Source organism: Nanorana parkeri, unplaced genomic scaffold (genome assembly GCF_000935625.1).
Source record: "Nanorana parkeri isolate BGI_ZX_2015 unplaced genomic scaffold, ASM93562v1 scaffold124, whole genome shotgun sequence".
NCBI classification, from domain to species: Eukaryota; Metazoa; Chordata; class Amphibia; order Anura; family Dicroglossidae; genus Nanorana; species Nanorana parkeri.
The window spans coordinates 1446900-1473445 of record NW_017306392.1 but is presented as its reverse complement, the minus strand read 5'-3'; the positions used below and the strand labels follow the sequence as shown (position 1 = coordinate 1473445).

The following is a 26546-nucleotide window of genomic DNA, read 5'->3' as shown; positions in this document are numbered from 1 at the left end:
GACGAGCATGGAGCCGGTTTTATAGCCAATCAGAAAGTTGCGGGGTGTATAATGACTTGCCGTCTGGATTCCTGATTGGTCGGGAAGCTGGCCAATCAGGAATCTGGGCGGCCAGTCATTACACGCCGCCCGGCTTCCTGATTGGCCGGAAAGCCAGCTCCATGCTCCCTGGTGACGGGGGAGCATGGAGCCGGCTTCCTGGCTAATCAGGAAGCTGCCTAGTGTGTAATGACTTCCCGCCCAGCTTCCCGATACCGAAGTTTAGGTATCGGGATAGGCATTGGGAGCATTTAGGCGAGTATGAGTACTCACCCAAATACTCGGTATCGGCACCGATACTTGTATCAGTATTGGTGCATCCCTAAGTTTAACAATAAAACTGTGCCTCATGTAAACCCCAGTGCTTGTAGTATTGGATATCATTGTGACATGCAGGGGTGCAGGGACCACCAATCTGGGAAAAATGCAGACATATCAGATTGGCTATAATGGCTAAAAATCCCACTGTGGGTTTGTATACATGTATTCAAGTCTTAAATGATATGTTTGTTACTTACCTGTGGGGATTGTTTAGGAGGCAAACCAAATAATGCGGCCAAAAGATCCAGGAACAATGACAATCTCTAAAAGGACTAGCTAAAAACTTTTCTATTATATGTAGGCACCAGCCAGTACCCTAGAAGAACTGAATAGACTTCAATGTCAGAGCAATGCCTGCATATCCATTTAGATGCTCTAAGAATACTATATTTATGCTATAGATGTCTAAACAAGTGCAAATATAAACCTACCTGGGCTCTGACAATACTTCCATTCCGGGAAATTCCTGTATGTCTACACCTTTAGAGGTGACAAAGCTTTCTGCGCTCTGAAACAAATAAAAAACAGTCATTAAATAGTATCATCTTACTCCTTTAATAGTAAGATACAAAAGGGCACATTTTAGAATTTAATTATGTTTGGGCTAAGTATATGCCCACAGAAAGCAGCCCATTTTACAGCTAAAACCCAAATTACATATTAAGGAGAGCATGGTCATTGAAACTCCCAGACAAAGCTGGAGGTTAAAGCCTCTGCCTCCATAACAGCAAATTATCTACAGTATATAATCAAGAATAAATAAGAAAGTGCTTGAAATGCTTCAAATGTCTTTTCAGTTTTTCCTGAGTAATACAATTATAAGCTACTTTGTACAAGAGCAGCACAGTAAAGGAGAAAGATACATTAATCACACATTGTGATAACGGCATAGGTTTGGAATAGATCACTGTCGCTGGATAAATGCATCCATGGGCAGTGATCTATTCCAAACCGTATGTAATATCATATACGATTACATGGGGACTGCTGCTTACAGATGCAGCTGCTGACACCCGGTCATTAAAAGGTACATGGGCCGCATCTAAACGGGACACCTGGGATTCCAGTCGCAGGAAATCATAGGTTCCTGCCGCAGGAATCCGAAATCAGCCAGTGTGAACGAGGCCTTACACTGGAACTGCCTGAAACTATTCTGCTTCCAATTACATTATAAAAAAACACCAGGTTTTACTTTTCACAGCGCGATATAATTTGCATGCACCTAATGCCTGTGATGATCACTGATAAAGCTGTTCAGCAAGATCTCTTCCAGTTTATGAAACATGGCATAAAGGAGAACTATGAGGTGAGCGATTCTCACTCAACCTCATAGTTCGAGCCGACGTGCGACAATGAAACTGTCACACGTCAGCTCAATAGATCGGGAAGTGAGCTAACACATACCGTCGCTCGCTCACTTCTCGATCGTGTACCTGCAGAGAGCCGTGACTGTCACTCACGGCTCCCTGCAGGATTCCCTCCCTCCTCTCTCCAGCGCTGACTGGGGGAACGGACGGGGGGGGGGTACAGCTAGCTCTGCCTGTAGATAGGCAGAGTCAGCTGTCAATCACGCAGCTGGGTGGATCTCGACAGTAATGTCGAGCTGTAGCTCTCGATATTCTACGCTTTGGGTAACGGGAGGACGCTAGTTTATGTCCTCCTGTGACCCTTAGGAGAACAATGGGGAAAAACACTTACTCCATAGTTCTCCTTTAATATTTACTTCAAGCCTATGTTTAAGAATGGTCACCACAGGTGGTTCAGAAAGAGTTGGTACATATAAATAAATCATGGTTCCACAAGACAAAAACAGTGAGGTTACATCCATTGTTTTTCTACCAGGGTTCCTAAAAAGGTCCTCCAGAGGTTGCTAGGGGCAATTTTTACCCCTCAAAAAAAAGTAACCACTGACACCAATAATGTTTTTTAGCGATCTGTAAGGGAGGCACATTGTAACAACTGTTCATCAATGTAAGAAGCATTCTTTCCACCGATCACCATGCTGGTGTATCATGAGCAGCGATTAGTTGGGGTTCCCGGAGAGCGGAAAGCTATTTTGAGGGTTTCTTAGTGTTAAATTTGTTGAGAACTGCTGGAATACATAGAGATTAAAGTGTCTTATAGCTGCTTCTTTTCACTATCTCCTCTCACATTATTGTGTTGACTAAATCACGGTTTTGTCCTTACTATCTTCTGTTGGTGACGGCTGTAGCCAATATTTCCTTCACAGAGAAACGTTAAGAGGACATGTACAGCGATTCTGGAAACAGTGCTTCACACTGTCACAAAGATAATGACTGTCAGCAAAACTTGAATGTTTTCCGTGACTTGGCCAAGTCTCAGCGCGTAGAATGAATCTACAGTGCACAATATCGGCTCCATGCAGCTGCTTACTACATTCATACTAGGGAGCATATTTTACACATTTGAAAAGCAAGTATTGAAGCTGCAATAGTCTTGTAAAGAACGGACCTACAGATCTGAGATGCAAATTTGAGTCAGTACATTTTACGACAGCTTTAGAACAATAAAAGCAATTGCACTTGGAAAACTCCTCCTTTTAAAAGGCACCACTCATTACTGGCTTATATTACCAGATATTGGCATCCCTGATTCAATGGACACAAATATCTCACTCACCGGTGTACTGTCCTGATTATCATTGAGTTCAGAGAGCTTGCTGCTTGATTTCTGTCTTTTTGGTTTGCTCCTCTCTTCAATGTAACCAGAGCAATTATCCTGAAGTTTCTCCACTTCCTGCAACAGTCCACAATCCTCGAAGCCACCGCACCCAGAAGGGATGTTTTTTTTTTTAATCATCTCCCTAAAAAAAAAAAAACCACAAGAAATCTTTAACAAGACTTTTTACAGAAATATATAGACAAATCTCTTGCAAGATGCAGGTTGGCTGTAAAGTATGAAGATCAATAGGTTATCAACTGACATTTTAATACAATTAAAAGAGCCAATGTCTTTATAATGAAAACACTAGCACCTGGTGGAAAAGTCCAAATCAATACAGGTAAAGTGAATTTAACAGCACCACTCTGTCGTTTTGTATAGAATAGGGGTTACAAATAAAAGGTGAACTGAAATTAAATATTTAAAACCGAAACAAAACCGAAAATTAAAAAAAATTAAAAATCTCAGGCCGAAAATATAAAAGTTTTTTTTTAAATATTACATTTTTATAATAAACGTAATTTTTAAATATTTTATTTATTTTTATTAAATATGTGTATTATTTTACTTTACATTCGGGGGCTCTGGGGAAATATTAGGGGTCTAAACAGATCTCTGATATTTCCCTTTTAAAATAGAAAAAGAGATTGAGAGATTGAGTCCTCACTCTTTTTTTCTGCATCGCCTGTTGTAAATGAACATGAAGCCGCTATACTGAGTGTTCCTGTTCATTCATAACTTGGAGATAGTATGTTTACTATAACCACAATCATGAATGAACAGGAGGGGATGTAGATCACTTCCCATTCATTCATAATTGAGGATACAGTAGACATACCATGTCCTCAATTATATACAAACACTCAGCGATCACTGATCACTGACTGCTTGTACCCGCTGTTCTCCATTCTGACTCGCTGTCACAGGAGGCTGAGCAGATTGGTGCAGGAAGGAGCGCTTGGTCTCCTCTGACAGCTAACTCCTCCCCCACACTGCCAGCCCAGCCTCCTGTGACAGCTATTTACCGCCCCCAAACAGCTCTCCTGATCGGTCACAGTAGGCTGAGTGGGGCGGTACGGGAGGAGAGCTCGGCTTCTTGTGACACGCCGGCTGCTGACAGTGCTCTCCTCCCCCGCACCACTTGGCCTTCTGTGACAGTTTCTCTCCTCCCCGCTGAACACTCCGCTTTGAGAGGGGACACAGAGCAGCACCCAGCGGGGAGGAAAGAAAGCAGGCATGCACCCCAATTCCGGTCCAAAAGATAGCACTTTCGGCATTTTGCCAGAATTGCCATTTTCGGCCAATATGTCTCGGCGGCTGTAATTTCAGTGCATCCCTAGTTACAACCCTTGCGCTTTGCTTTGCTGCCTGTGTCCCTTTTGGGACATTTCTCTTCACTTCTTGCCCCAGAGGCACAACAGGAAGTAAAAGGTGATATTTCCATAGCGAACAAGATATACCTTCGGACAGTTGTCACAAGAACAGGTTTCCCAATTGGAAGATTTCGCCTCACCTTCTGTTCATGTGATATCGCAATTGTTTTGGATTTCCCACAACTTTCCATTCTGGAGACAATGGAAAGATAAGCAATGGGAAACTAATATTGATCTTTTTAATGTGATACTTGTTGTTTTGTGTGTGACCTAAGAACACACTACATATCTGAACACTCCTCCAAATGATCAATAGTCCGAACATTTATTTTTTTAGTTTTGGATTAAGTGGGGAAAGGTTTATTCAGGTTTTCCTACCATAGAAGGCTCCATTTGAGAGTTTCTTTTACTTCCTGCCTAGTAAAAAAAAAAAAAGGTTGCTCCAGGGACAGGAAGGGGAAAATCTCCGCAACATCAACACAGACAGAAGACATTTTTTTTACAGTTAAGAAGGGAAAGGCCACTGTCAGCTTTTATTGTTGCCCGTTTCCTTACTACAGATTTTCCCTCATTTACGGTCTGGTAAAAGGTTGTCACCGAAATAGAAAGTCAGGGCAAATCCCTTTGAGGGAGACCCAAATAGAACCCCTGTCAGGCTTTACTGCTAACCTTTCCACATTCTATCCAAAACTAAATAAAAAGATTTAGGGTATAAATACTCTTTATTTCAGGCTTTCCGGTGACGGGTACGGGTTAATGCTACAACATACAAAGACAGACATTTTAGACAACTTTGTGCTTCTGACCTTGTGGTAACAGTTTGGGCAAGTCATTTTTGTGTTCCACCATGACTTTGCCCCTCAGCAGAAAGCCAAGCCCATGAAGACATGGTTTGATGGGTCTGGTGTGATGGAACTGGAGTGGCCTGCATACAGCCCCAATGAACACCTTTATGATGAATTGGAATGCCAACTACAAGTCAGGCGTTCTCATCCAACCTCATTACCTAACCTCACAAATGTTTTTGGGTTACAGGAATACATTTAATAATATACCTCTATGCAGAGCCACTATTGAAGCCGGGAGGGATCCCAACAATATTGTTGGCATCCACATTGCTGCCTGATTGACAGCTGTCTCTCTACAGCCAGAGTAAACTGTTCCTCCAGCATTCATTAAGAGACGGACACAGTGCGGGGAGGGAGGAATCCCTACAGGGAGCAGTGACTGACACTGACTGCCCTCTGCAGGTAGAAGAGACTGTGAGCCGAGTGATCAGCGGTTACAATATTGCTCAGTTCTCAGTATTTAGAGTTAGTGTGTGGCAGCTGCATTGTCGCATACTACTTCTAAAAAGTAGGGAGATAATGTTTTATTCCTTCTGCACTTCTCCTTTAATGCAACGAATAAAAGCCTGATTTTCTGTTTAATTATCTTCTTTGACAATAAAAAAAATATCACACCTTCAAAGTGTTAATTATGCTGTGCAAATTAAGCTGTAAACGTAAAACCCAGGTTGTAACACTACACATGGTGGAAAATCTGCACAGGTAGGGCTTAAAAAGAGTTAAAAAGGCATTGTCACTTCCACTGTTCGCTGTGACCACCAAAGTCACTTCCGCTGTTCGCTGTGACCATCAAAGTCACTTCCACTGTACAGATGCAATGCAAATGAATTTGGAGTACAAGCATTTAACGTAGAGAGCACTGCCAACCATATACCCATACAGGACTGTAGCTAAACTTGCTTACTTCAAAAAGCTACTAGTTCAAGATCATAATCAATTTATGGCAGTAAATAATTTCTATAAAAGGTTATTTTTTTACAGAGCAAAAATTGCTTTAGGTCAAGGACACTTAAAAAAAGCAGTTCTCTGACACAGTGTCATTTTTAAAACAATGCTACTAATTCATTCAAACTCTAATGTAACCAGAAAGCACTACGCTTCGGTAGCTCAAGCTTTATCAATCATCTGGCTGCTGATCGATTGCTGCAAAAACATGAATCTCTGACCAACAATTGCAACAAAAGAGAAGATGGGAACACAATTTTAAGTGTATTTCTCCCTTTGCAGTTAAACTTGAGAATATTCCACTAAATGTGCTCCTATTCACACAGTATACCTAAAAAGTATTTTTTTTTTACCACTTCCTGGCCGGCCGTTGTAAAAAAACGGCCGGCCAGGAGCTCTCTAGATCTGAGCGGGCATCTTTAGACGTCCGCTCAGCCTCAGCGCGCGAGCGGGAAATGCCTGTTATTTGAAAACAGGCAGCGATGCCTGTTAATATACAAGCGATCCGCCGCCTATAGAGCCGGCGGATCGCTTGTATGAGGTCCCGTGATGTGCGCCCCCTCCCCGGCTCCCCCCTCCCTGGTCCCGGGGCTCCGCTGTGCCTGGTGCATACGGCCTCTGTCACAGGGGATCAGAGGGAGGTCGGTACACGAGCTCCCTCCGGTCCCCTCTCCGCTGTCAGAATGCGGAAGTGATGTATATTACATCACTTCCGCATTCTCGTGTCACTCTCCAGCTTCAGATGCTGGAGAGAAGCGGATGAAGCAGATCTCTGCTTCATCAGCTTATTCAGGGGGGTCCTAGGTGACATTAGGGGTCTTGGAGACCCCTGATGTCTCCATAAAGAGGACCTGTCACATATTTTACTATCACATAAGGGGGTTTTCTAACCCCCCTATGTGATAGCAATACAGTTAAGTGGAAAAAAAATAGACTTTTTTTTTTTTTTACGTTTCCCCCCCAAAAATGTAAAGTTACAAATAATAAAAAAAAAAAAAAGTTAAATTATTATTATTTTTTAAAAAGTCCCCCCCATACATACACGCATGTAAACAGTCGTCAGGTGCGCATACGTGCGAAAACTACGATTTCGCCCATTACGCCGCACATGTTACATATCGTCGCGAACGTCGGAATGAGAGCAATAGTTCTAGGGCCATCAATCACTGATAACACTAAACTGATGAGCTGTAAAATCTTTTAAAGCGTCGCCTATGGTCAATTTTGGGTATGGTAGTTTTTTGCGATTTTTTTTTTGCAATTTTAAAGCATGCCATGTTTGGTGTCTATTTACCCGACGTGACCACGTCTTTTATATTTTACCAAAAATATGGGTAATAATCATTGTTTCCTAACATAATGAAAAAAAAGAACTTTTTTTCCCCAAAAATGTCAATAATTTTTCCTTAATATAGTAAAAAATAAAAACCGTAGTGGTGATTAAATACCACCAAAAGAAAGCTCTATGTGTCCCCAAAAAATGGTATAAAAATTTCAGTACAGCGTTGCATGACGGAATAAACGTCAGTCAAAGTACTGCAGCGCTGAACACTGAAAAATGGCCTGGCCAGGAAGGGGGTCTAAACACCTGGTCTTGAAGTGGTTAAAGCATATTTCTCACCTTTTCGATATGTTTGAGTAGCAGGCCTTTGCAAGCTTCTCTCTCCATTTCCAAGTGACAGGGAATTCTGATTGTCCCCATAGAAAGACTAGAGGCAGACTGAACTTCCTTTCATTGACATACAATGCCTCTAGATCTTTAACCATTTGTTAGGACAAACACTGTTCAAATCTAGTCTATAACTGATAATGAGATCGGCCAGTACAGTACAAGAGAGTTAATTAGGTTAAAAGTAGCCTGCCAGATCAACATTCAGTACAGAGAACTTTTCTTTCAGAAGAGAGCATGTATTGTGCAAGAAAAACAAAGTTATGCTAAGTGAATGAGAACATGTAACAAATATAAAATGTTATATCTCTATTTAGCTGCAAAAGTGGAAACACACTTTAAACTGCAATATGCAATACTGTGTGCAATATAGACAAGATTTTTAAAATACATTTTCCCTGGAAACAATGTATACCATCTGAATTCTTCATTTTATAGCATTGAGGGATCCCCTGGGTACCATCTACATGCTGATGAAGGGAGCACAGTATCTGCCCTCAATCTCTTTCAAACAAATGTTGGTGCTTGAAGACTGAAACCTTGATAATCAAACACCGTTCTGCACGTTCATCTCTAAATAAAAAAATTATTTAATGTGGGAAAGTTTCGCTCGAGGCCTCTCTAATCCCCTGGGCCCTTGCATAAGTCACATGCACTACTATGATAACTACTGGTAATATTAGAATTTCAATTCCTGACAACTGGGGATTCAACGATAGCGATACTAGTATCGGTGCCGATACCAAGTATTTGGGCGAGTACTTGCCCAAATGCTCTGTGACCTTCCCCGATACTGGAATTTCCGGTCAGAGGATAATATCCTCTGACCAGCAGTGCCGTAGGGGAACATGGAGCTGGCTTTCTGGGCAATCAGCATGAAGCCGGCTTTCCGGGCCAATTAGGAAGCGGGTCGTTACTCACCACCCGATTCTTGATTGGCCGGGAAGCCGACTCGATCGGCTGGGAAGCCAGTTTCCCAGCCAATCACAATCGAGCCAGCCAAACAATATGGAGCCGGCTACCGGGGCAATCAGGAAGCCGGGCAGCATCTCATTACATTTTGTCACATCTCTGCCCTGATGAAGGGACCCTGCGTGGTCCCGTAACGTTGGATTAAGCGATATGTGTGACGTTTAGTCCAAATAAATGGACATTTTTTAAATTTAATTTACGGAGAGCTGGTGATGTCTATCGTTTATTGACTGTGGTATATGGCGCTATCTGTGATTGTCACTGCGAGCACCACTATTGCTACTTGGACCGGAAGTGCTGTAAGGAGTGCAGGGGGACCTATTGTTTTCTGGAATTACATGCCACCCGGCTTCCTGACTGCCCGGGAAGCCGGAAGCATGCCAGTGGAAGCAGCGGTATCGGTACTGGCGAGTACCAAAAGCAAAATATCGGTACTCACACTCAATACTGAAAAATTGTGTCTACAAAAGGTAAATATTGTGTTTCATCATTGCAACCCACACAATCTGCTATTAGAGGCCCTGATACAATCTGCGCTATTTTTTTTTTCAAGAGAACAAATTAACAGCACCTGGCATCAGATGCTTGTTAGAACAAAATTACTACACTCACACAATGACAATCAGCCATTAGTTTTCTCTATTCAACTGCATATAGCAGCCTGAAAGATACACATCAGATTGATTTCAACAACATAATTATTGAGCATTTAGTGATGTTTGTAGCACGCAAAGAAAACCTTTGTACATACACTATGTATTCGGCATTGAAATGACGAGTGACAGGTCCACTTTAAACCCAATGCATTCTAATAGAGACCCAGTATTCTCTTACATGTCTCTGGGCTTTTTCCGAATCTCATCCTGCTCTTTCAGATGTCTTCTCCTCTGTCTTGCAGACAGGCTTGTCGAAGGTGAAGATGTTCCAGATTCTGATTCCTCTGAACTTTGACTTCCAGGACCAAGAACATCAAAAAGGTGTTGCTCCACGGCAGTCCTGATTGTCCTCTCCAAAAGTCTGTGAAGAGCAGAAAAGCTGTTGCAGATGATGCATGCACACTGAACATATCATTTACGTAGCATGCGAATTCTTCTAAGTTGTCCTTTTCCGTATTATGCAGACACCTCAGTGAATCAGAAGCACTTCACACACAGGGCTAACCCACGACCCTTCAGCATATGTCTCCCATTTATTGAAAACCAGAGAGGTAGCAAAAGTGGAAGAGGACAGCCTGTGTGTATTTAGTCAGAGCAGACATTGACAATTCACATATACTCATAAACATATATTTAGGTCGCATAATAAATATAAGGAGGATCTGCATGGTTAGAGAGCAAAAAAACGTCAGAGCAAGAAATGGTCCAATTCCAGAAGCCAGTTAGTATATATACAGCTATATATATGTTTTCTGGTTCCTTAACAGGGTATCTAGGTACACCTTCAAGAGTTGACTGGCTGGCTTCTAATTTCAATATAAATCCCAATTCCAACCAGAACCTTTTCTGGACAGAAAGAATGGGAAAGAGTTAAAACCTCTGTCATATTTAATTGTTGTCTGTAGCCCAGATGACTACACTGGAAGTAAAAGTAATGTTCCCAATCTTTATCCAGACAGCAGTAAAAACTAAAAAAAGGTTCTAACCCTTACCAACCTAAAAAAAAAAAAATCTTTGCTGGCGACCACACAGGAAGCACAAGTGAATGTCCACAGTGGAGAACTTTATACAGGACTAAAATCCTGAAAGATCTTTTAAACCAGGATTGGGCAACCTTGTCACCCCTGCCGTTATGGAACTACAAGCCCAATGAGGCATTACAAGACTGAAAGCCACTGGCATGACGGGATTTGTAGTTTCACCACAGCTGGAGTGGCCAGGTTGCCTGCCCATGTTCTACCCTTTTTCACTCTAGTCTAAGCTAAAAGAAAATCTCAACGATTAAAAATAATTTATGGAAAACAAAATTAAAACTAACACTATGAGGCCCAGTCAATTTTAAAGTGCAAAGAGCAAGAATTCTGCGCAGTGTATAGCATTCCATGGATGTCATTTAGAAACAACAGGAAACAGAAATGTTTCAGTTTGATATGGGAGATGACATATACCATTGCTTTTTGCATCATTTCACCACCCTAAGATCATACCATTGCTCTTTACATCATTTTGCTACCCCAAATCACAATGAAAGCTTTTACAATGAAGCCACTGAATATAGAAATCAGGAAACTAATCAAAAGTCAATTTTATGTTTCAAGGTTGAACTATTGGCAGAGATTAAAAATGTAATTTTAGGTGATGAATACGCACATTGTTCAGTATTCTCAGGTTCTGTAGTAAATAAGACGTAATCTCAAATCCTGCTAATCACTGCCTACCTTCTATATGGAGACACACACTAACACACAAAAAGCTTAGTCACTTACTCTCTTCCAGCAGGGACGGAGCTGACCTGGGCCACGTGACCGCTGCAAAAAGAACAGAATAACAGTTGCATTACGTGACATACTTTGTCAAACTAAACACTACTGAGCCAAAAGAAGAAAAAACAAAACAAAAAAATAGCCATGCAACACGCTCTGCTACCCTCTGAGAAGGTTTGCATCATCACCAAAAGTGGATTAAAATGTGATCCTCTGACAAGCTCTAATCCCCTATACACAAGCATAATGCAGACTGCTTTCATACTGATGTACCCAATCTTAGCATAACTAGATTGACTGCCCTGACTCCCCTGCACATGAAGTATGATTTTACAAAAGATATTATGGAAAAACGTGTCGAGAGTTGCTCTGAAAATATATAAAGGCCATGCTAGGATAGGTAACTTGTGCTTGATTAAATGTGTTGCAAGTAAAACAACCATTTAAGTAAGATATCTCATGCCAAAAGAATGCAAAATTGTTAAATAAAAAAAACACTCGGGGCTCGTTTACACTATCCCATCCATTTTAGAGGACTGGCTAGTGCGTTTTGGCAGATCCGGTAGTATGCATTGCAATGCACACTGGCGGAGCCGTCACTGTGTGTGTGTGTGTGTGTGTGTGTGTGTGTGTGTGTGTGTGTGTGTGTATATATATACATACACACACATATTTTTTTGTTTAACATTATGTGAAGTGTAAAATATGTACACTCCGTTCAGGTCCCCCATATGGCAGTACAGTTGGCTACACAGAAACCTGTTGTGGCATCTAGTGAACTGCGGTGAAATCCAGCATGTTTGCATTTTATCACATCACACCAACCCGCCCATCACACCTGCATTGTGATGTGAATGGGACACGTGTGTCCTTACAGTAACCTGTATTGATCCAATGCAGTACAACACAGGCAACACACCACACAAGCCCTCAGGGCTTCTTCACATCATGTCCATTGAGTTGCATTTCTCTGCACACCACGGCACATCTACTGTGTGAACAAGACGAAAATTCCAAAGACACACTACTATTACACAAGTATTGTGGAAACTGGTAGAGATGCTAAGGGGGCGACAAAGGAGAACTATGGGGTCAGGGGTTTTCCACATAGTTCTCCTTAGGATAACGGGAGGACACAAACCAGTGTCCTCCCGTCACCCTAGGCTCAGTATACCGCGAGCTATAGCTTGCGGTATACTGAGATGCCGCAGCCGGAGCGGATCCCAACATCGATGTCGAGATCCGCCCAGCTGCGTGATTGACAGCTGGCTCTGCCTATCTAGAGGCAGATCCAGCTGTACCCGCCCCCTGCCCCGTCCGTTCCGCCAGTCAGCGCTGGAGGATCGGAGCGGGGAATCAATCCCCTCCCCTGTCACGGCAGAGAGCCGTGACAGGATCGAGAAGTGAGCGAACACCGGCATGTGTTCGCTCACCTCCCGATCTACTGAGCCGACCTGTGACAGTCTCATTGTCACAGGTCGGCTAGAACTATGAGGTGAGTGAAAAGCACTTACCTCATAGTTCTCCTTTAACTAACTCTATAATAATGCCCCTTGTTTTGGAGTGGCTGTGCATGAAGCTCATATAGGTTATATAGTGTGAATATTTAAACAATATTGATATTAAAGATCTTTAGAAGAATTCAAAATATTTGGGTGTCTGGTTTTCCCCACCTAACCTAACAGCAAATACTGGTAAAAATCTTAATGGTCTAGTATAAAAATATAACAATATTGACTATGTGGCATTTCTGTTATTATGAGTCAACTTATCAAATAGTGTGTTATTCTAGGCATCTACAAACAAGACAACCTGCATAAGATTTTATAGCAAAGGCTTCAGATACCAAAGCCCAATAAAAAAAAATTATACAAAATACATTGGTACAAAATTCTGCAGCACACACACACACACACACACACACACACACACACACAATTAATTCCAAGCAGACTCACATCCCTTACATGGCACACAAAAAAAAACCCCACTGTCCTTACACTTGCCCTTGTATCCATTTAAATGGTCTTACCTCACAAAACATAGTTATGATGGATAAATCACAAGATACATGATTCACTATCCCCGGGTTGCAATCTACTCCTAAACATATCACAAATTCTCAGAGGTGGGTTCCCCAGTGGCAGCTCAGGAGATCTTGTTTCTTAGGGACTATTTCACAGGCTTTCACCACCACTATTTAGATTGTGCAAGAATGTCCCACAAGAGGCAGATAGCTCCATACTTGCCTAGTGAACACATATTTGCATGGATACTTCATAAAGGTTTGTTTTTTTCAAACTTGCCACCATTTGAATCTGGTATGGCATATACCATGGAGAAGAAAATCTTCAGCGACTACAAAATCGCATTCCTTCAACTTTTTCTTTAAATGAATGATTAACTATAAAGCTTATAAAGGTACTGAGTGTAGTCTAGTAGCAGTAATGCTGATAAAGGAGTCAACAAGTACTACCTTGTGACCTGTGTAAACTATACATTAACATTTAATGCACTGATAAAATAATACATAATGTAGATCTTTTGCCTTCTGTGTCCCATTTGAGAGACATCCTTTGACTTCTTGTCCTGTAGACACAACTAGAAATGGGAGGAAATGTATCCAGTGCAAGGTAAATGCCCTCTTGATGTTCACAAAAACAAGTGCCTCATTGCAATCCACCCCCCTACTATTCCTGTTCTGCTTACACTATAATTTTAATAATTTTCTTCACTTTCAGTCCTGGTCACAGTGGTCAGGTTGCCTTGTTCTGGGGAGGGCAAGGGAAAAGAGTGGATCCAATTGATTGCCACAGCCAACCACACCTTTTTAATTCCCCCTATCCTTTCTAAAGCTGCCCATGCACCTATAGATTTTCTGCAGATTTTCTATGGTCAAATGGAGAAAGTGCAACAAATTCCTCCATCTACGCTAAACTGTGTGGATGGAGGAATCTCCCACTGGGCCAAGCTTCAGTATCTTGCTAGTCGGCCCCACTGGCTGCCATATTACCTGAACAATGCCTGCATCCAATCAGATTGTTCTGGTATTTTCAGAGCCAGCGGGGGCGACTAGCAAGATAGTGAAGCTTGGCTCAGCGGGAGATTCCTCCATCCACACAGTTTAGTGTAGATAGAGAAACCTGTTGCACTTTTTTCATCTGACCATAGAAAATCTGCAGGTAATCTATAGGTGTATGGTCAGCTTTAAGGTATGCTCCCCAGTACAGCCCTGCATCTCCTTTTAACTCAGACTGTATAAGCATAGTTTTCTTTAACAGGTTAACCTGCCCCCTGATTGTTTCTTCCCTAGGGTGTATGAATTCAGTGAATGAATATCATCTTCTGCCTGGTAAGTTGACTTGACTTTGGAAGAAGGAAAGCTGATCCACAGAGTAGCAGAGTGATCTTACCGACTACCGCAGGTATGTTTATCAGAAGAATGGCTGGCTAAAGCGGGTAGAATATATATTTAATTTCAACCAAGCATTTAGCCGTTTGCCTAGAGTTCTTCCAAAAATTCCTCTCTATTTTTTTTTTTCAATCTATATATACACACTTTATTTTACATAATTAGACATCTGTGACATAGCACAACAAACACTTTAGGAAGGTCCAAGTATAGTAAATCTACAGCCACCACTCTGTCCAAGGTTCTGTTTACTTCTCCACTGAAAGGAGACCACATGAATGTTTCATTGCTTCTATTGCATATACCTATACGTGGCCAACAACTGCTAAGTAAATCAGTCATTGGGGGTAAGGGAGGAAAAACTGCAACGGGTATAAAAGGCACATATAAAGTGCACATCTGAGAAGCCTCCCAAACCTTTTTTAAGCTTGAGAACTATGGGGAAAAACACTTAGCCCATAGCTCTCTTTTAAGGGCCACGAGAGGACATATACTAGCGTTCTCCCATGACCCAAAGCTCAGTATATCGCGAGCTACAGCTTGCGGCATACTGAGGCCGCTGCAGCCAGGACGGATCCTGACAATGCTGTCGAGATCCACCCTGCTGTGTGAATGACAGCTGGCTCTGCCTATTTAGAGGCAGAGCCAGCTGTGCCCGCCCCTTCTCCCGTCCGTTCCGCCAGTCAGCGCTGGAGGATCGGAGCAGGGAATCCCTGCAGGGAGCCATGACTGGCAGTCACCGCTCTATGCAGGGAGATGTTCGAGCAGTGAGCGAGCGAGGGTATGTGTTTGCTCACTTCCCGATCTATTGAGCCGACATGCGACAGTTTAATTGTCACATGTTGGCTCAAACTATGATGAGGAGTGATTTTCACTCACCTCATGGTTCTCCTGTAAAGGAAAGGTATAGTTACAAACATTTTCAATGCAACTGCACCCATATGCCTTTTCCATGTTAATAATAGACCCCACTAAAAAAAGTTAGACCGGGGGGGTGACCATGATCCATGGCCTAGGCCAGTCAGGACTCCCTAGGCTAGGGACTAATATATTTGCAACTCATTCTTAAGTCCTAAAAATGTGACATGAGATTTGTCTATCCTTTCTACTTTTGAAAATGAAAAATAGACTTGCCAGGAAAATATGTCAGTGCACAGTACAAGTTTTGGACAGGGTAGTAACAAAGAGGTAATGAGCATCAAACCTAATTTCTATGAAACTAGTAAACCATATAAAAAAAAAATGCAATCAAGATTCAAAATGTGTAATAAATGTTGACCCCTTAATTGCATTGTTGAGTTGCTGGGGAAATATCCTAAACACTTTGCTTAAGAAATCTAATGTAAAGCCGTGTAGGGTGAATACAGTTATTGATGGCGTGCTTGGCAAGCAGTATTTTGACTAGTGTTGTCTTTCTGGTTTTATACTTCACTGGGTTTAGGCAGCTTTCTTTATCTTTGCAGTCTGGAATGGAATTTTGCTTGTATAAAACAAAGAACAGTTGTAGTTTGGCTAATCATATTATAGATTTAATTTGATCACAACAAAAGAAGGGATTTACCTTACAGTTCAAGGCTATCCGATTGGCACGTGAACCACAAAAACTGTTAATAAATCACACGTTGGCTCTAATGAACAATTCATGCCATATAATGGACACATTCTTTTGTTTACATTGGGGCACATCAATGAATAAAGCTCTGTACTCACTGTACTTGGTACATGACTACAATACAGCCCACTTAATACTAAATGGACCCTTTTGAAGACCGCCAATAAGAAGTGCCTATTTTTTTCCCCCCGAAACAATCATATTGTTATAGCCCAGGTCTTCATGAAACACAATATCTGTGTTACAACTCTGGTCATAATCCGCTCTGTCCTATGTTGTAGGGTAGAAGGAGCACATGGGTTACTGGATTGTGTGTTTTATTTGATGTTCCTGATTGAGAGTCCTTCAGTGTAAAGGGAATAGTTTCCCTAGGGTTCTATGTGGATGGACTTTTGATGGCATCAATTTAACATCAATTTCAGACATTTCAGAGAACATTCAGAGGTGCATTTGACCCGTTTTATGTTGGTTCTCTATTCACATAGACTTGTATGAGAATGCAAAACTTGTGCACAGCGAACAGCCTGTCAACAGAGGCCCTTAGGCAGCTTTCCTGAAAGGTGAGCTAGTAATCCAGGTAAAATTACGTATGCAAAGAGAAAAGCAACAGACGACAGTCATGTAGAGTTCAGATCTAGCTTTACTCATTTGAAATCGTAAAACAGGAGCAAATTTTGGGAGCTTAAGGAGTCTCCCTTCATCCAGTTTACAGATATACATAAAAAGTTATGTATTTTATAAATCAATAGTGAAAGTATGGTATGTACTCAAGTCAACAATAATTTATTGTAGGTATACAATAAAAACTAATTAAAAAAAGACTTCAAGCAACTAAAGTGCGGGATGTGTTAGAATAAACACCAAGTTTAATTACCTTACAGTAAAGCTAACTGTATCGCAAATTAATGGTGTTGAAATAAATGGTAAATATGCATTAAAACAGCAAGAATGTAGTAGAAATGCATACAAAAGTTTCCCACCAATTAAACCCTTCAGGAATCCTCCTATTCAACTAGTGCACTATATATCCTTTACACTGCCGGTATTTAAATGCATGCATATTGTTAACTTGTGTTATCTTCTTAATGCATACTACTACTTTTTTTTTGTACTATTGATTATAGCTAGAATACCTAGAGTATTCTTTATGTAACGGGGATTCTTTGTGCCCCTGAAATGCACTGGCTTTTACAATTCAAGACTACTAAGTTATATATGGACACTACCCAAATGCCTTCTGGTGTTTTCCTCTTTGCATACCTAGTTATCCTGTGTAGTAGGACTATGTAAATTTCAGGACTGGCAAGACAGAAATAATAATTACTGACCGGTCCCATATATGTATTTCAATACAGCTATTCCTCACTTAACGATCTACCTGTTTAGCGACCGCTCGCACTTACGACCAGCTGTCCGACAGTACGGAAGGCAATGCTGCAGCGGCAGTGCGGCGTCTCACAGACTTCATCTTGCATACAGTACTGTACTCGGTTCTGAGCTACTGTTCTCGGTAATTATTGTATTTTCTGTACAGTACATCTCCAATACTACAGCACTAATACAGTACTGTATACAGTTCCTCGCTTAACGACCAATTTGTTTAATGACCTAGTCCTAGGAACGGAACTCGGTCTTTAAGTGAGGAATAGCTGAAGCTTATTTAGTGGTTTGCATGAAGTTTAGCTTTAACTATAGAAAATGACCATCGTTTACAAGGGTTCGCCAAGGTTATTCCTCCACTTCTATTTACAAGGTTAAACTTTTCCAAACTATTACTCATTTCGAGAAAAGACTAATCTTTGTAATGTGCTCATTTTGTTGTAATTACACAAGCCGAATTGCCATTTTAACATCATTATGATTAATAATTTACTATGGAAGACATAAAAAGGTGTTTCTATGGGGAAAAAACTTTTCCACTGATCAGAGCAGCACTTCGAAATGTTAAACACTATGAAGAGCTTAATCAAATACCAATAATCAGCAAAAATATGTAAAGTTAATACAGTGGTACCTCGGTTCACAAACTTAATTTGTTACAGGATTCTGGTCACGAACCAAATCAAATTGTGATCAGACCGCGATCTCGACTAGAGGAAGCCACGACCATGTGTCAGGGCAGGGAAGATGGCTGAAGATGTGTTCATCACAAGATGCAGAGTTTGCGAACGGTTGCAAATTGTTCGCGAACCGAAGCGTTCGTGAACCGAGGTACCACTGTATATGCTTTGTTCTCTTTCATGGAGAACCATTTATCTTCAGGGCTGATGTAAAGCAAAAAGATGACTTGTTTAGTTTAGATTGCAACTGTCCCGCAGGTGCCAATGAGACAGATGAAGCTTAGTATATTTTTTTGGCAGTTACAGGCCAAAGCGCACCGTGAACATTTCCTGCATTAAAGAAATATCACTATGGATTACCTAGAAAGAAAGCATGGCACAAGCAGTTCACATTCTGACACACCGTCACTTTATTCACTCATTTACATCTAGAAAGATCAGTCAGCGCGACTGAATGCTGTAAAACAGCAGGCTTACAATAAAGCCTGCTGACTGAAATGAAAATTACAAAATATCACAATCATATACAATAGTTCACATTTACCTGATTTTTTTTAAATTATATGTTTTAGGCCTGACCGAAAATAAGGAAAATATGTACAAAACACTCTACCTTCCCATTAAAGTAGAAAACTAAGCAAAGAACCAAATACTCAGTTGAAATACACCAATATGAATTGGCGATACGCTTTGCATTTCTGTTCAGGCAATCTTAAGATTTACACAACTGTGCCACAGTAAATAGTGGTTCTACTTTAAAAGAGAACTATGGGGTAAGTGTTTTTTCCCATAGTTCTCTTAAGGGTCACCGGAGGCCATATACTAACTTCCTCCCGTGACCCAAAGCTCAGTATATCGCGAGCTACAGCTCGCTGTATATTGAGACCGCCACAGCCGGGACGGATCCCGACATTACTGTCGAGATCCACCCAGCTGTGTGACAGCTGGCTCTGCCCATCTAGAGGCAGAGCCAGCTGTACCCACCCCCTCCCCCGTCCGTTCCTCCAGTCAGCGCTGGAGGGGGGAATCCCTGCAGGGAGCCGTGACTGATAATCACCGCTTTCTGCAGGGAGATGACAGAGAAGTGAGCAAGCGACGGTATGTGTTCGCTCACTTCCCGATCTATTGAGCCAACCTGCGACAGTTTCATTGCCACACGTCGGCTCAAACTACGAAGATGAGTGATTTTCACTCACCTCATAGTTCTCCTTTAAGTGTCGCCACTCCAACTTCATAAAGCTCACTGGAAAATGAGTCAGTATCACCATAAAAGTCATTCATTTTCTGGTGAGACTGCAGTTCCATTCATCTTCCAACAAGCAGAACCGGACCTGAACGCACTGCCCGCATTGCAGCCGGCTCACTTTTTTTGCCGGGCTATTGAAGTGAATTTCACTGTAGCCACGGTGCCATTCAGCATTTTGATCGCACCGCAGCGCACTGCATGCACAATGTGCCTTGCGATCCTGTGCGGGCGATCGCATTGCGGCTGCAGGGCGTGGCTACGGTGCCATTCAGTTAAAAGGCCCGCCACGCCCCCCTCCAGCCCGGCAAAAAAAGTGAGCCGGCCCCAATGCGGGCAGTGCGTTCCATATGCGGATTCTGACCGGAACGCACTGCCTATGGTGTGAACGAACCCTTAAAGTCAATTTGATATAGTTAGTACAACCGCTTACATGGCAATCACATCAATTAATATGCCAACCAATACCACTGCTGCTAAAGCTTTTCTACTCCTAGAATATGCCAATTTTAATGAAGCCTCCCAGTGTTGTATCCTGCTAGTGGACTCTATCCTGTTTCTGCATACACTTCACATTAATTATTAACCAATACTCTGAAAAAGCATTTGAAAGAATGCTATCAAAATAAAAGATATTACATTTCACAATTTGTATAGTATTTCAGTCTATTTCTCATTTTTTTGTAAAGTGTGCATAATTTTTAAAAAATCTGTGTGTAGGAGACATTGTAATCCTGTGATGGCTACTTTTCTTTTCACCCAAATTTTGTACCTATATTTTTTGTTTCTCCAAATAGAACGGTGATGAAACAAAATTACAAAAAGGTTTGGCTTAAACACGCAGAGAATGGCAACAAGCCTAACAAAAGGAATCACTTCCTGTTCTCTTATCAATGTGGCCCCCTATCAGTATACTTATTTATAGTGCACATAAAACAGGCAGTTGTCTCAATATGAATGCAAGACATCTACCCATACTGTCGCCACAGGAATACAAAGCACATTGGGAGGGATTTATCAAAACTGGAGCAGACAAATTCTGCAGCAGATGTGCACTGCAACCAGCTCTCGGTCTCATTTTCAAATCTTACCCGAGGAAACTGAAGAGAGATGCTAATTGGTTGCCATGGGCAACTGCTCCAGATTCTGTGTGCTCCAGTTTTGATAAACCCTCCCCTTATTGTACTTAAATCAATAACCTAACCTAACACCATAGAATTTCTGACACTTCAGCTCTGGCAAACCGTGTTATCAATTTTATTTTTCCTACCGGATGCCATAAAAGCTAGTCCTTAGCAGGTACGTATTTATTTTCAGTGGCTGGATACCAATACTAGCTGCTCTAAAAAAAACAAAAACTCTATGGTCTTTTATACATCTAGATAGTGGCTGTATGTGCCATATAAACATCAATCGTGCACAGAAAATTTACTCAGACCTTAATCTAAAATTCAGTTTATATTCAACCGAAGGACAAAGCAGCACTAGCAAAGCACAAAACTACTCATTGGAAATGGTAAAAAGCAGAGCTGCGGTTGAAGGGAAAACATGCATTTTCAATGAACGCATAATTTGAGTTTATAGCACAGCATTTGTCCTAGACATTTTTATAAAACTCACATTTTGAATAGTTTACTCTTCCATTTTTCTTATTATATTAAATCAGGGGTGGACAAATAAATATGGAATTCAGAAGCCAGCCTGTCCAGTCCAGAAGCCAGCAAGGCTAGGAGCCAGCTCCATTGACAAAACCTCAAAAGTTAAGTCTCAGCTGCCATTTTAAGAAGCATTAGCTACCTGGCTCATGTGATCTGTCTGTCCCTGTATTAAACCTAGAAATTTGTAGATCAGCCAAAAAACTACTTCAAAAATACACCCACAAGTGTGTGTTAAGGAAATATTTTTCATTCAGAGATGGAAAAAAATAACTGAAGTATTGCTGCTAATGCTGATTGTAGGTGCACTACAGCTAACCCCAACCAAAGCTTTGAGAGCCATATCTCACACCAAGCTCCTCAATGTTAAGCTGAGCTGGCCATACCCCTATAGATTATCTGCAGGTTGTCTATGGTCAGATGGAAAAAGTGCAACAGATTCCTCCCTCTACACTAAACTGTGTGGCTGGAGGAATCTCCCACTGGGCCAAGCTTCAGTATCTTGCTAGTCAGCTCTGCTGGCTCCCAAAATACCTGAACAATCTGATTGGATGCAGGCATTGTTCAGGTAGTTTGGGAGCCGGCAGGGCCAACTCCCCGAGTTCAAAAGAATATTCCATTTGATCACACCAGACATTCGCTGGAGCACCTATCCGGTGTATAGTACTCAGTGAAACATATAATGAGTCACCTTCACGCTCATTCAGTATCAACCAGTCACATACCAACTGGCTGCCAATACACATTTCTAGGTACTGCGGCATTGCGTGGCAATACCATGGTGTTAGGTGGCCTCAAAATCACCCAGGGTTCTCAGCCAGAGGGGCTGAGTGGCTCCAGGAAGAAATTACTTGTACCAGAACTGCCTTTTCAGTCCTTTCCTTGTTTTCTGGATCATAGTTGGGATCCCGGAGCCAGGAGATTTCTTAGAGCTCTGGGGGGGACGAAATCTCCATTCCTGGGTCCATGAGTTAGCAGCGACCAGCACCTGATTGTGCACCTGTGTACAACCCTCATGAAGAGTGTGCTGGTATGTGTTCAGGGCCCCACCTGTGAGTCAGGAGAGCTCCACCCTGGAGTCAGTGTGGAGGCCAGTGCAGCAGGGAGCTGTGGGTTCGTGAAACCTATTGTGCGGGTTGGCACGTTACTGAGGTTGTCTGGAGGCGACAGAGAGTGGCCCTGAGGATTGAGGCCGCAGCAGCAAGAGAAAACGTTTACAGGACTGGGACACTGTGAGGGACAACTCGAGCATTGGTGAGCCCATACAGGTTATATGCTGCAGCAAGCTATGTTATGTTGGACTTCCTTTGCGGTCTACCTTTTGAAAGAAAAATAAAGACTTTTGGTTAACGGAAAAACGCTGTGCGAGTGCTCTGTGAGCTCTCCAGTACGGATATCAACCTGTCCATTAAAACAGAGGTGTTCCTCTTCAGTTGTCAAGGTGCCGTAATGCTAATCAACTACATATTAGTTTAGAGGGAATTTCATCCAGGTTTTATTAGCAAGAATTCAAGAAATCAGTCTGTGGGTTTGATAGAATGCTGCTGTAAGCACTTACCTTATTTGATGCTTCTTGATCTGATCATCTTCTTCATTCCGCTGGTTTCCGACCGTCCCTCCAGCGCTGGTGCCAGTCTCTGATCCAGCGCAAACTCCTTGCATCCCACGGTGTCTGTACGGCATGCACACTCCCAGCTGCCAGGCTGAATCCAGTCACTTTAGTTTCTCTTTCCTCCCCTCTGGTCTACTGCGCATGCGCCCGCACACTTCCACCTTCACAGTCGTTCGTGAGCCGGGAGTTCTTCAGCCGGGAGCGAGTGGCACTGGAACAGGTAAGTAATTAAGTATTTGCCTACTTTTTAATTTTTTTAAATCATGGGGCATATATCTACTGCTTCCTAGCAGTAGATATATCCCCCAAAAAAAGGTTTTAATTCTGCTTCAAGTGTGTAAACACCAACAATGAACTGCTCTTATTTGCTTCCTTTTGGTCCTTTAAGGGCCCATTCACACCAATTGTGGTGCGTTCCAGAGCGGTAGCTGCTGGAACGCACAGCAATCGCTCACAAAACTTCCCTCTTCGCTCTAGGGCAGGAGCGTGGCAACACATGGCTTTCGTTTCCGTCCATTGCAAATGCAAAAAATGCTGCATGCTCTGTTTGCGTTTTCAGTGGACCGGAATGCAGGCAATGTTTTGCCAAGCGTCCGATTGCACTGCAGGCGTGAGGGCATGGCAGCAGTGCCATTGACTTCAATGGACCGCCACGCCCCCTCCTACCCCAGAATGAAGGTGGAAATTTTGTGAACGATTGCTGTGCGTTCCAGCATTTGACGCTCTGGAACGCACCGCAATTGGTGTGAATGGGCCCTAAAGGATAGCTAAACCCAAAAACATTGATTGGCTGACACGGAGTAGAGTAGGGGGATAGGTTTATCCTGCATACAATACATTAAGTGTTGTTACCCGAGGACCAGAAGTGTGCGTTACCAGCAGGATCAACAGGTTTAAAGAAAAAAAAAAAGCCTTACAAAAAGGGAAACTAATGTAGCCACCACATCTAGGGACTGGTAAGCTGCAATATATTTCATTATTGTTCTTGGGTTAGATATACTTTAATGGCCAGTGAAACAGGAGCGTGTTTTTCAGAACTGTATGCAACCATCCAAACAATGTAACTAACTGGCAGCGAGGAAAAATTCCTGGTGGACTGTAGCCGAGCACCAATGATGTTAAAAACTATTTCTACCGATGCCCAAAAAGCTCAAAACTGACCAGAGACATTCAGTGTATTCATGGTGGCGTGAACTGGTCAATCAGAGAATGTTTTTCACTAAAATTAGTAAAAATACTCCTAAAAACTGTTGTCTGCAAATTCTTTCATACCACAGCAGTAATACAAAAGTCTTAGCAGTGCTATAGAGTGCAATAGACACTTGAAGGATAAGTACACTTTAAAACAAAGTACATTTATTCTTTTGGCCTTTAAGCTGACCTAATAGATCCCATCCTCCCGCTGAATAGGTGCACACTTAACGAGCTCCAAGGGGTCTGGTTTCCGTTGTTCTACATCCTGCAACAAAATTCTCCCTCTCTTTCCCTTTCCTGACTTATATGGGACCCAGCCAGGAGATGAGGATAGATAAACCCTATAGACGTCAATGGGAATGTACTATGACGGCACACCAGGGAGGAGGAGCCTTTCGCCGCAGGATGTGGATATTCAACGGAGGCCAGGCCAATCGAAACTGGGTAAGTATTCATCTGTGCAGGGGAAGAGTGGGATTGATTAGGTCACCTTAGGGGCGAAAAATATAATTGCACTTGGTCTTAAAGTGCACTTCAGCTCAGCTAAACAATAGTTCATTAGCAAAGTAGAATGAAGAGACTGAGCCCACATTTATTTGAAGCTAAAAACATCATGATCATCATCTTCTATAACTTTTTATTTTCAGACACACTTAACACCTAAAAACAATTATTTATCTTTGAAAACGAATAATGACTTTTTGCCCCTATACGCATTCAACCCAATTCATTAATTTAACCCCTAACCTGAATCTCACAAACATTAGGGTGAAATTTACACTCATGCGACAATAAAACACTATATTATAATGAGGATAAATACTGTAATGAACGTTTAGGCCCCTATATACAATGCACCAAGTTACTGGAACCTTAAACTTGTTAAGAAATCAAAATGATAACAATTGTCAATTTTAACCTTTTAGTTAAATGCATTAAAAATATGTCCTGCATGCAGATTTAATCCAAGGAAAGATATAAAGCCTACCTCATGAAGAAGGGGGACATTGGCCGTTCATCTTCCTGAGAGCTGCAAGAAAATAAGCCAACATGATCATCCAATAAAAGAAAGGAGGAGCTGGTAGACCAGATACAGACAGTACAAGTGTTTCCTTTCATGTTAACCAAAAGCAGGTGTCCATCAGATCTTTAACTACAGACGCTTCGCTAGCTTGGACCATTAAAGCAGGCGTACCACATACACAAACTGAGATGTCATTTTGCAAGATAAAAATTATTCTTCATTATTCAGCTAATCAGTAAAACCCTTTTCAAGGCAGGAGGAGAAACATTCTTTTTTTTTTTAGCAAAATCACCATAAAGCATTTTTTCTCCGGGATGTCTCTGCATCTGAAACATATATACTTTATATATGAAACAAAGCAACCTAAAAATCACAATGCCTATTTATTGGCAATATCCCTTCTTTAAAAAATAAATTACCTTGGTATATTCCCCCATAAAATAAATATTAATTCATACTGGGGCCCCAGAAAAGGACAGTAGACCATGCTGATAGAATAAATGAGCAACATTGCCTTTGATAGGAGGGCTAGCAATATACATCCCTTATGCATTCATATCTCAAAAATGACTTGCTATAGCCCAAAACTATAACAATATATACTCACTGGCCACTTTATTATTAGGTGCACCCTGCTAGTACCAGGTTGGACCCCCTTTTATCATCAGAAGTGCCTAAACTCTGTGGCAAAGACCAAACAAGGTGCTAGAAACATTCCTTGTATCCAACAGGGGATGCATATAATTCACTCCATAGCTAAAATCATCAACTGTAGCCTACACCAATGTACAAGATAACCTTCACATAAGTGACGTACACAACAAAAGTACTAGACCACATAGGCTAGCATAGAAGAACATACGACCAGGTGCATAAACAGAACTGGTTTGATAGCCTGGTGCAGGGGTCAGCAACCTTAAACACTCAGAGCCATTTGGGTCCCTTTGCCTGTACCTCCTCCCAACTCCTCTTACTTGCTGCTGGGGCCTGGCCTCCACCAACCCTTCCCCCGTCACCTCTGCCATGCCACCCCTGGTACAGCTGATAGTCATGTAAGAGGCCCCCCAGGCTGCCCAGACCCCTCACATGCGTACCGGCCGTACCCCCCCTGATGGCATTGTTCTATCAAAGTTTGTGAATAGGTTGGAATATGTGACCGGTGACGTGGTCGAACATTCCAAAGCAAGGAATAAGCCAGGAGCTGTAAGCCAGGACCTTCCTGGGCCCCCCCCCACAGCCTCAGGGGAAGTTCCGCCCCTGGACAGGGAGCCGCAGCAGAGGGATGAAAGAGCCACATGCGGCTCCGGAGCCGCGGGGCTGCTGACCCCTGGCCTAGTGTGATGCTGTGGACTCCAGAACCTAGAGGGTTGGTAGGTCCTTTTTTTGAATTTGAGGTCTTCACTTGGCGAAAAAAAGATAGCTTTGCTGTAACGCAACAGATAATTTTCTACATCAATCAGAAGGTA

General features: G+C 42.1%; 1 protein-coding gene across 1 annotated transcript in view; it reads right to left on the bottom strand.

Moving 5' to 3' along the window:
* FAM13A (family with sequence similarity 13 member A) overlaps positions 1 to 26546 on the bottom strand; it is a 79836-nt gene that overhangs the window by 37045 nt on the left and 16245 nt on the right. Inside the window, 5 exon segments of the mRNA XM_018553572.1 lie at positions 792 to 868; positions 3001 to 3184; positions 9684 to 9866; positions 11272 to 11313; positions 25045 to 25086. Of these exon segments, the coding sequence (XP_018409074.1) occupies positions 792 to 868; positions 3001 to 3184; positions 9684 to 9866; positions 11272 to 11313; positions 25045 to 25086 (528 nt within the window).